Source organism: Copadichromis virginalis, linkage group LG4, assembly GCF_057382275.1.
Source record: "Copadichromis virginalis isolate Kocher_CV1m ecotype Utaka linkage group LG4, C_Virginalis_male_GT1.1, whole genome shotgun sequence".
Lineage (NCBI taxonomy): Eukaryota > Metazoa > Chordata > Actinopteri > Cichliformes > Cichlidae > Copadichromis > Copadichromis virginalis.
The window spans coordinates 10269155-10280278 of record NC_140621.1 but is presented as its reverse complement, the minus strand read 5'-3'; the positions used below and the strand labels follow the sequence as shown (position 1 = coordinate 10280278).

The following is an 11124-nucleotide window of genomic DNA, read 5'->3' as shown; positions in this document are numbered from 1 at the left end:
ATAGCACGAACCGCAAAGAATAATTAAGAGCTTCCTCAGCTTTTATGATAATGCAATAATAAGCACCGGTGTGTCCAGTGGCTATTTATTCTGTCTTTAGTCTCACCCTGGGTTCCAGCTCCGCCATCCTCCTTTTTCCTTAGCAATCAGTACACAGGAAGGAGTGATAAGACACATGTTGACTCACAAAACTAGGGAATGTGGAGTAAAAGGGAAAACAGGCACAGCTCGTCTTCCTTTGTCCGTCTCTCTCCCCCTTTGTTGCGTTGCTGATAAGACAGCATCCCTAATACATGCTAAGTCCATAAGGTATTGCACTGATGGGAGTGAGAGAAACAGCAACAGTGGCTGCTTTGTCTGGAACAGAGCGCAGCTCTAACAAGGTGGAGAGGGTGTGTGTTTAAAATATAAATACAGATATGTATTTACTATAAACACAGAATTCTCAGGCCTGTGCCAGATCGGCTCTTTCTCCCATAAGCACCTCACCCAAATGCACACACAGGGCAAAAGCGTTTGGCTCAGAGACAAGCGATGCCATTTCGAACAAACAGAGAGCGAACATTAGCAGTTTGGGGCTCTAAAGTGGGACAGACTCACTGCAAGAATTCTGGCAACTCTGCCTCTTGCCGTTTACTCTGACTTTTTTTGCCTTATATGGTCACAAGAGGTGGTTGAGTGAGTGTGAGAGAGAGTGGGAGAGAGAGCGAAAGAGAGAGAGGGTGGAGGTGTGGTCTATTGTTTTTCGCGGAAGACGTGTAGGGTTACATGTTGGTCTTTAACCTCTGGTGGCTGTCGTCATCTCTTCAGTCACCTCTTTTCCTCAGTCTGAAAGTATAGGAACTGCATAGGAAGTCATGTGGCGCGGTTGCTGATTATCTGAGGCAGAAGGGGACAAAAGCGGCTGAAATGGTAGAACATTCACAGACATCTCAAAAACTATGCAGGAATGTCTTTCATCCAGCTTACAACAATTGTGTTTGTACATCTGGGCCTTTAGCTTTACGCACACCTGCTTACATAATGCCAGTGGAATTCCTCCCCCTCCTCCTCCCCCTCCTTTTTAAATAATACAAAAAAAAAAAATCACTTGATCTCTGATCTGGCTGCTACTGAGTAACTATCAGTGAGCACATCCTTGGGCTTCATTTGCAATGACCTAATCCAAACCAGGACCCGCTGAAAGTGCAGATGACAAATGATGTGACTTTAATGAGCAGTTCTGAAGGCCGTCACTATGATTCTGTCAGCTGTGGGCTCTCTGTAATGACACGCCAGGATGGGAAAGCAAGCGGCCAGGGCTGGGCATGTTTTCTGCTGAGAAAATTACGAGAGATAGAGACGATGATGAGAGAAGGGTCTTTCTAGGCAGGGCAGGTCATCTCCTGTCTGCTTTACCACGAAGCACTCGATTCTTTGAATGGTTCATTAGTGATACAGACTTGCCTCACTCTTGCACTCCAGTCTTTATTGGGCAGGCCCCTCACATTAAAAGTGTTTATATGAGTACAGAAAGTAACATTTTACTTTCTATCCCTCGTCACTGTGAGGTGCAGTGCTACGTAAATAAAGAAATAAATAAAAGCAAGCCCAATCTTACTACTCTGCTGTTAATCATTAACCACATCCAGTGATAAAACAGCTATTTATTACTTTCTTTGCTGTCACCATAGCAACTTACAAGCAAGCAAAGGCTGAACTCACACTCATTCGGACTGGAGAGAGGTAGATAGTTTATGAACAGCACGAATGTGACAGGCTCGAGGGTCAGAGTCCATCTGCCAGGTCGCAGCACATGTCGAGAACATCTCAACCGCGACAGAGGGAGGAAAGGTGGCTGGGCACGGTACGGTACTCTGGCCCAGGTGCAAGAATGAAAACATGCAAAGGTGAAAATTAGAGACACAGACGAGGAGGCAGACACTGTTGATTTGAGGGGGTGACAGAAGGGGGGTAATTTAAGTAGAGGGTGGTGTGTAGGTAGGCATTTCGGTAAAGACTGGATTGTAACAACATGAGTAACACCTGCATGTTCAGACAGAAGGCACAGGGAGATTTGGGGGGATGACGCTGGCATAATACAACTGAAAATCCTCCAGTTCACAACAACAGTCCTTTATATAGTAATTTAAGACCCTGTAACATTAGAGAATTCCCAACAATCCAACATCCTCCTAACTTCCTGAGGGCACAGGTTAGTGGGATCCGTATCCACAGATCAGGAACATGGATGTCTGGGGATACAGAAAGGAAGGGAGAGAAAGAGAGGACAGAAAATAAAAGAATAATGGCTTTTAATGATGTCATATAAATGCAAAGGGAATGAAAGCGAGGAGAGGTGCTCAGTACGTGATACCAGGTCCCCCAGCAGAATCTCCTGATCCAGCCCAAAACATGTGTTTATCCAAAAAAAAACAACTAACTTTTAAGACTAATCCTGAAATCAGAGAGGGGGTCCATCTCTTGATCCCAACCTTTAAGCTAAGCCATCCCTCCCATTCTATTCTAGAACTATGGCACTAACAAAGCTACATCCTATAGGTACATGATGAAGTGTAAAGACTGCGAGTCGAGTATAGATATGTGGTCTCTCGTGTTAATACTCATTAGCACCTCTTGCTGCGTTGTTTTGGATCAACTGTAGGTTTTTTGGGAAGCCTTTGGAGCAACCTGGCAATGAGGAAATATAATGTTCCAGTTGGGAATATATTCCAGCACCGTGTAATTATTTTAAAACAAGAAACATAAATTGAAAACAGGCACTGGGTCAAAAACAACACAAATGTTAAAAATCAGCTCCCACACAGCGAGGCTCCACTTCTGTCTACAACATGGAAACTGATGTTTCCAGCACTCCGGCCCTTCGTCACTTTAGCATCACCATCTTTAGAGAAGAAGGTACATTTGACTGGTTCCTTATTTCCACAGCAGACGGACATGTCCACGTTTCTGATTTGGCACAGATTTTTATAGCGATACCCCTCCTGAAGAAACCTTCCTATTTATCTGGGGTTGAGAGTGTTGCTAGGTTAACAGTAGCCTGCGACTCCCCGTGGCTCAGGTTGTGTCACCTCCTGGAGATGAAACCCGGATGTTTCATGTTTTTGATTCATGTCATAATTATTAATTTCTGGTCCCTTAAGTGCCAAGTCTTTGGAGACTTGTGGGGGAGAAGATTCTGACACAGACACTGATGATGACTCGGACTTCAGAGTTTAAAGGATGTGTCTTTTTGAAAACTGACCCCAAGGTTCCCAGATAGGCGAAGTAAGGAGATCCAGAGCTACTTTAACTTCATCCATTAGGTAAGGAAAGCTTAATCCCCTTTAAGTAAAAACAACACAAATATCCATCTGGAGCTTATAACTGCATCCCCCGGGTGCTGTAAAACCAGCTGAGGGAGGGAAACTATGGTATTGCATCAGTGTCATTAGGGACAGCACAGCTCCAAGCCTTTGTCTCCATCTCAACCCCACACACAACCACAAACAATCCGTATACACAACATCTTTTTACTCCTTTATTACTTCACTTGGTCATGTTTCTGGTACACAGAGTTCATTTTAGTAATAAACTAAAAATCTTCATCGCAATTCCCGCTCGACTTCAGTTTTACAGTCAGGAACAGGAGAGAAACACGTGCGCCTTCCTTTCTCACAGTATTAGGCATAACGGTGTAAAATGACTGTGTGCGACTCTGTGATGTTAGAGAAACGTTGCCCTCGTGTGGACACGAGCAGGATCTACATGTAACACTGTCACCAACCTCATTCAGTATTGTCAGGTTGCAAGTTAAATTCCCTGCACAGCGAAAACTATAAATGTTCATCCAACATTGTACACAATGAGTGCAGTAGAGCACATTTATTTTCCATCCAAACTTAAGAGTTTTTACAGAAAACTGTTACACACCAGCTTAGCGAGAGTAGTCACATTATGAAAGAACGTGGAACTGCTGCAAAATGGAGCACACACCCATCGCTTGACTAGTAACAAAAAACACAAGAGGGAGACAGAGAGAGAGCCCGAAGAGACAATGCACAGCTAAAGCAACATGTCAAGGGATAGGTGTGAGCATTTGAGAGTCTGCCAGCTGTAATTGTGGTTAGGTTTTGTTTACTTAATAGTGATTGCTAAACAGGCTCAAAATGGCAGCCCAGGGCTCGCCGGCCGTGCCAGAATCAGAGAGAACAGCATGAGAATGACGATGGTGGGGGTATGGCTGGGTGAGGACAGGTGGATTTCATTGTCCAATGACTTTGCTGACAAATGAGTCCAGCTCATCATCATCTTTGATCCCCACAAAGTGATCGACGACGTCACCTCCCCGCATGGCGATGACTGTGGGAACAGCAGAGACCTGAGGGCAGACAAGGCGGCGCATTGTAAGACAGAACTAGTGACACTTTGACTTAATAAAACATCATATAAATATGATGATAGAATTCTACATCCAAGCACAGCAGAAATTAACCAAACAGGAGGACAGGAGTGCCATAAAGATATACTTAAAATAGGTCTCACCCCATATTCAATGGCCAAATCTGTGTGGTCATCTATGTCAACTTTTGCCATGGCAACGCGACCTTTCTGTTTTGCAACAGCTTTCTCCAACCTTGGTCCGAGGATCTTACAGGGACCACACCACCTAAAAAACACAAAACAAAAGGAGACAAACAGTATTAACTTATTTTAAACAAAACAATAGAGCTCTCTCCCACAGCACACATTAAACTAGTCAGAGAATTAAAAGCACAGATGTCGTTAACACCAATTAACATCTTTCAGTGCAAGGGCGTAGTTAGACTTTGAATACTAGGAGAAGCACAGGGCAAGAAATGCACATAAAAGCTTGTAAAAGGAGCCGGTTTAAGGACTTGGTATATTGCATGCTGGCTCACTGTAATGGCATGCTGGGAAACCTGATGAAAATGGGCCAATGCTTACACACAGTTACACTTTCCCAGCATTAATAAATAAAAACTCTGAAATTCTGAGGTAGAAAACAAAACTGTGCCATCCTCACATCTACCATCTGATGACCTAGAAACTAAATGAGGTCTGCAGTTTGTTTTAACAGACCTTTCTACTGAAGGATTGTTGATTTGATAGACAGCACTAGACTGTATTAATCCTTCTTGTTACAGCAGCACAAGGGTCAGAAAGGAAAAAGTGAATCAGACATATATTAGAAAGTAATAAAAATAAAACAGAAATCAATAAAGTATAAGATTAATTTATACCATGTAGAAGTTCTATGTACTACATAAACCAAAAAACATGTCACAGACATTTTTCTGATTGGCAGGTATTTCTCCTGTGTGGGTACGGTACAGTGTGACTGCAGCCAGGATGAAGGATCTGTCATTTCAGTGACTTTAACAGAAATCTGATGCTATACGATGCATCCTTACTGCAGCAATTTCTGTAACTCTGTTGTTCTAGTTCTGGCTGCAGACTTCACTGTTTGTGCACTTCTAAGTGTTTTGTTCCATTTTAAGGCTAAAGATCAGAGTTCACGTACATACACTTACATCTGGACCAGTCACCGCACATTTACGTCGAGGTCCTCTTATGCTCACAACTACTAACTGCACAGTAGTTGGAGCCAATAAACAAAAACAAAGGACCGACGATACTACTTCCAAGAGTTATTAGGACCATGAAAACCCTGATGCAATCAAAAAGTACCAATAACACAGCAGAGCCCGAGCTAACAGCCTTTTAAAGATTATAAAATATGAGTAATAATGCATCGTGTACTTCCCTGACATCATTATAACTGGACAAGCCCCCCCCCCAAAGAAAAGCTTTGAGATGACTGTGTTGAAGAATAAAAAGGTGGCTATACCAAATACTGACTCCATTTTTGTTTCACATAGTGTATTTTCATATATATTTGCATGTTTCAATAAAGCACTGCATCCATTTTGCACTTTCCTAACAACATGCAAAGAAATGAAGGGAGACTCAAAACCTTTGCACAGCATCGTATTACAAGGGAAAGGAAAAGTAGGGCAGAAAAAAAGTCCCCAGTGTTATTTCAGTAACCGCTGTGAAAGAGAGCTAGTATTTAGTAAAAATGTCTTGTGTGAACAAGGCCTGTGGGCTGTATTAATGACAAACAACCTAACAGCTGTGAAGATGCACTCCTATCTGTGAGACATGCTCTGTCTACTGTGGACTTTTGAGCAGCTGTCGTGTAAGCTTACAGGACTTGAGAGTTTAAGTCACCACTGTACATGTATATATTTTTAACAGCACATGCTGTATGTAACACTTGCAGTGTTTTAAAGAGGCGGGGCAGCTGTGGAACAAGGTCTTTTCCAAGGAAAGCGTGTACAAACGCAGCCAAGCGTCAGCAGATATTTTGACTGAACTGAATATTATCTACATTTGCAAAGCAAATCTGTATCTGCATAACTGCAAAGAGCTTTAGCACCAAGGTGACCAGGGTGGGACTGTTTTTCATCCATTTATATTATCCCTAGTTTTATTTAATACGTCCATACAGTCACTCTCCTTGGGCTCCCTGAGGTACTCACTGTGCATGAAAGTCCACTAGCACGGGCAGTTCGCTGTTGATGACCCTCTCTGTAAAGTCCTCGCTGTCCTGCACATTGAAGGAGACTTCTCGGCGGGAGGTGTGAGGCAGGGCGCGAGGCAGACTTCGTGACGGGGAGAGGAAGGAGACCCGGGTTGTACTGGACTGAAGGGATGTGGAATAACAAGAGGAAGCAACGGAGGCAGTGGATGTGGGGAGGCAGCGGATATCGTTCACAGACAGTGTCCAGAGTCTTCGTAGCACGAGCCTGTGAGCCATCTTTGCACAACAGGCAAAGATACAGAAGATAAGTGTTACTTATTCTAATATTAGTATTGCATTTCAGATACTTCTGATTATAAGATTAAAAAATAATAAGAAGAAATGTATCCAAAACCGCTATAGGTCCCATATGTTTAAAAGTAAACATAATGAATCCACTCTTAAACCCTGCCTGAGCTTTACAAACTGGCACCAGTTACTTGTCAGGACTAAAGTTAGAGATATATGAATTACATGGTGACACCCACAATGTTTATTTCCAGCTCCATAATTTCATTCTTGACTTGTACAAAAGTAGTTTTGCATAATTTACTATTCTAAATAACATTTTTTTTTTTTTTTTAAATAGGCTTAAGATCCTTTTTTCCCCCCTTATGCTGCACTTGGTATAAACTGTCGAAATAGTGATACTCCCAGTTTATCCAGTACCTGAAACAAGGTATTTAAGCTCCTCTTCCTTTAAGCCAGTGGTTCTCATACTATGCTGTGGTGTTCCTGCTGGGGCACCTAATCAGTGCACATGGTGCAGGTGGGGCATGGATAAAGTGTAATAAAAAACAAATAAATCATATTTATGTGTGAATGTGAGTGTGAATGGTTGTGTCTATTTGTTAGGCCTGCGACAGACTGGCGACATGTCCAGGGTGTACCCTGCTAGCTGACAAAGACTCATTCACACTGATTGCAACATGTTGGCAGTCTGTCTGTATTTATATGTTAGACAACAGTTATCCCCTAAACTTCAACAATCTCTCTCAAAGTGACTGCACTCAGTCCAAATCAGACTGCAACTGTTTGCAGAAAGGTTACGTCCCATCAGGTGACCTGCGCAATCAACTTCTGATCAAAAGTGGTTGTGTGGTAACCATTTAATCACCACCAAGTTGTAGTACATGAAAAAATTCAATACAATCACCAGAAAGTCACCCGTGTAGATGTAAGGAGGTTGCTGTCCTATTTTTGTTCGTGTGACTGAGCCATTAGCTTGCTCTGCATTAGGAGGCATCTTTGTAAAGCTAAGTGCAACCAGCGTTTGATGGTTTATCAGTTGGGCTGATTTAATGCAAGTTTGCTCGGCTCATCTCATGACGTGAGCCTTCTTGTTCATAGTATTTAAATTTTTTAATTCATTTATCAATACTTGCTGTTCCTGTATCAGTGCAATAATGCAACACAAAATATCACAATACAATGTTGTATTAACCCCCCCACCACACACACACACACACCTCTACATGAGAATGGTGATATGACCTGCTTTCTTTGACATCATATTGTCATCAATGCTGTTTGAACTGAGGTTTTGGCTCCCAGGGGGATTACCTGTATATGCACAGACCTTTTTATTTGTAACTTTGGCCATGTTAAATATAAGCATTCGCCAACAAATTCAGAAAAAGCACAATAGGTTTGCTTTTAACACATAAGTAAAAAAAAATAAATTAGCTAAACCAGGTAATGGATATTTTCTTATGTCAGCAAATTGCTCATTTCAAAAACTGGAACTACTGGAAATGGTCCGTGTGGTTTAAGCAAAGGAGCTGTCTGGATAGATGGGATAGGAGGCAACAAATACTGGACTGATTTGTATTCGTACACACCTGACACATCTGTCAGGCAAGTTGGAGAAAAAAGTTCAAGGAATAAGATAAGATAAGATAACCTTTATTAGTCCCACACGTGGGAAATTTGTTTTGTCACAGCAGGAAGTGGACAGTGCAAAAGTTATGACGCAAAAATTAGAATACAATAAGAATAAATACAGTACACAGCTGTACAGAATAGAATAAAATAATATACTATATACAGTAGAATAAAATAGAATAATCATTTGGACTGCTTTTAAGGAAAATTACATTTTTTTAAAAAAATCAGTAGTTAGAACTTCTGTAATGCTACTTTCTGGAGGATTTTAGATTCAGTATTATTTAATTAAATATCAGGATCTCAGCTGCTGGCCCAAGAACAAGCGCTGAGGTCCACTTGGGTTTAGATCAGGGGTAGGGAACTCCAAGCCTCGAGAGCCGATGTCCTGTAGGTTTTAGATCTCACCTTGGGTCAACACAAATTAATCAAATGATTAGTTCATTACCAGGCCTCTGGAGAACTTCAAGACATGTTGAGGAGGTCATTTAGCCATTTAAATCAGCTGTGATGGATCAAGGACACATCTAAAACCTGCAGGACACCGGCCCTTGAAGCCTGGGGGTTCCCTACCCCTGGTTTAGATGATTATGACATCTTTTCTCCTTTTTTGCAGAAAAAACCTGCAACGTGCTGTGTGCGGGAGAAATAATCACTTCGAGTATCCTCTATAATACACTCACAGCTGACATTGTTTTGAATCACTTAGTGAAAAACTTCTAGTCTCACACGGTTTAAGCTCTCGAGCACGAGCTGTTTAATGAAGAATCAGCGCTAATTAACGTGATTAGGGCTCGTGAGCGTCATATAACGAGTGACGTGAACAAACGAGTTTATTGGCAGAACACACTCAGCCACGTTGCCTTGTTGAGAAACACTTTCTTAATCCCACGATGGCTAAAGAGCTTTAAGTATTCAGCATTTCCCCACTGAGAACGGCTCACTCCCCTCCAGCTCTCTGAGGGGTTTTCTCGGCCTGACATCTTGTGTTTGACGCTTTTCTACCGGCAGCTCGCGTGCTCCATTAATCTACGTTACGCATGAGTTTGCCCTCTTCGTCCTTCTCCTCCTACTTCTCCTCCTCTTCCTCCTAAACCTTCCCCCGCCGCTGCCTCCTCGCGTAAAGCAGCACGCGAACACCGAAACCGGACACTTTGAGAATAACACGTTCTCAAATGTCACACACATTAAAACACGCGCCCGCATTTTCACAGCTTACCTCGCTTCTTCTGTCGGCGCTATTCTTGATCTTGGCCTCGCGGACCAATGAAGTACTTCCGTTTTGGTGCCGCAGAAAAAAAGGGAACGTGCGGCTTTTCAGACGACACAGATCAGTGAGTGGCGCCACCGGCTGGCCAGGTTGGGAAGCACAGGGTCGGATTATCAGCGTAACATACTTTTATCTACTATATATTAACCTGACAGCTAGTTTTAGTTGTAGTTTATAGTAGGTCTATGTTAAAATATAATTAGAAGCATCATTAATATTAATATTCATATTAATATGAATAATAATATGAAGAAAATTCATTAGTAAAGATTAGCAAGTGTAACTTGTAATTTCCAGTAACAAAGTTTGTATGATGTTTGTGTAAGATGTTTAATTAACCATCCATTTACTAAACAGAGAAACAGCCTGTCTATGAAAAAATAAAATACACTAAAAATAAAATAAATTTGCTATTTATTTTTTATGTATTGTATGTATTTACGTAAAGGTACAATGAAAATAAAATGCTATTCTATTACTGAGCTTAAAAATAAATGCTGCTGCTGGAACTCAAAGACAGACATGACTACTTTAAAAACACCTTACCTTAAACTTTATGTACTTGTCAGTAAGAATGCTGTAAGAAGCACAGATTGATTCATATTTCTGGCGGAGCTCAAATTGAGCAGTCCATTTCTAATGACTTGCAGCACAATGGATTTTGCATATTGTGCAAGATTTGACTCTACACTGGTCTGACACCGCAGGTAGAGTGCATTGTCCAGCCATCTTCTTTCACTATTGCACTATTGCAGAGCTAACACAGAGAGGCAGATAACCATTCACCCCCTACCAACATTCAAGAGTTGCCAACCAACCTCATCCATGCATGTCTTTGGACTGTGGGAAGAAGCTAGAGTACCCAGTGAGAACCCATGCAAGCCGGGGGCGAATATGCAGACTCCATATAAAAAAGACCACCTTGCTGTGAGACATCAGTACAAACCATTGCACCACGGTGGTGTTGTTGGATGAAGTCTGTCAGACATGGGCAAATGGTTTCCCTTGTTTCTAATCACTCTCCTAAGCTAAGTACACAGTCAGCTTCCAGTGGCTTATTTACACAGACCTGACTCTAAGTCTCTCCAAGGCTTCCCAAAATGTCCACACAATGAGACAATGAGCAGAAAAATATAGTTTTAGATTAAAACCTCTGTGGAGAAGCTTTGCTCCTGTGAGCCATGTCTGCTAAGAAGCATCATCATTCCTGTAGTTTTATATAGCAGACACGTCCATGCTTCACCTTCCTTTATTTTTCACATTTTATCACATCAAAAGCCACACTTCCTCCAGGTGGACACCTTTTTTTCTTTCAGTGGAGGGTTTTCCTGATCTGATCAAGGATGTAGACAGATCAAGGATGTAGACAGATCTGTCTACGGGC

General features: G+C 41.9%; 1 protein-coding gene across 1 annotated transcript; it reads right to left on the bottom strand.

Moving 5' to 3' along the window:
• Nucleotides 1–4182: 4182 nt before the first annotated feature.
• Nucleotides 4183–9774, bottom strand: txn2 (thioredoxin 2). The gene is made up of 4 exons (XM_085453451.1): nucleotides 9690–9774; nucleotides 6546–6823; nucleotides 4525–4648; nucleotides 4183–4360 (listed from the first exon to the last, which is right to left on the bottom strand). The coding sequence occupies exons 2-4, from the start codon at nucleotides 6821–6823 to the stop codon at nucleotides 4244–4246; spliced, it is 519 nt and encodes a 172-aa protein (XP_085309577.1). The 5' UTR covers nucleotides 9690–9774; the 3' UTR covers nucleotides 4183–4243.
• Between the last annotated feature and the right edge of the window lie 1350 nt (nucleotides 9775–11124).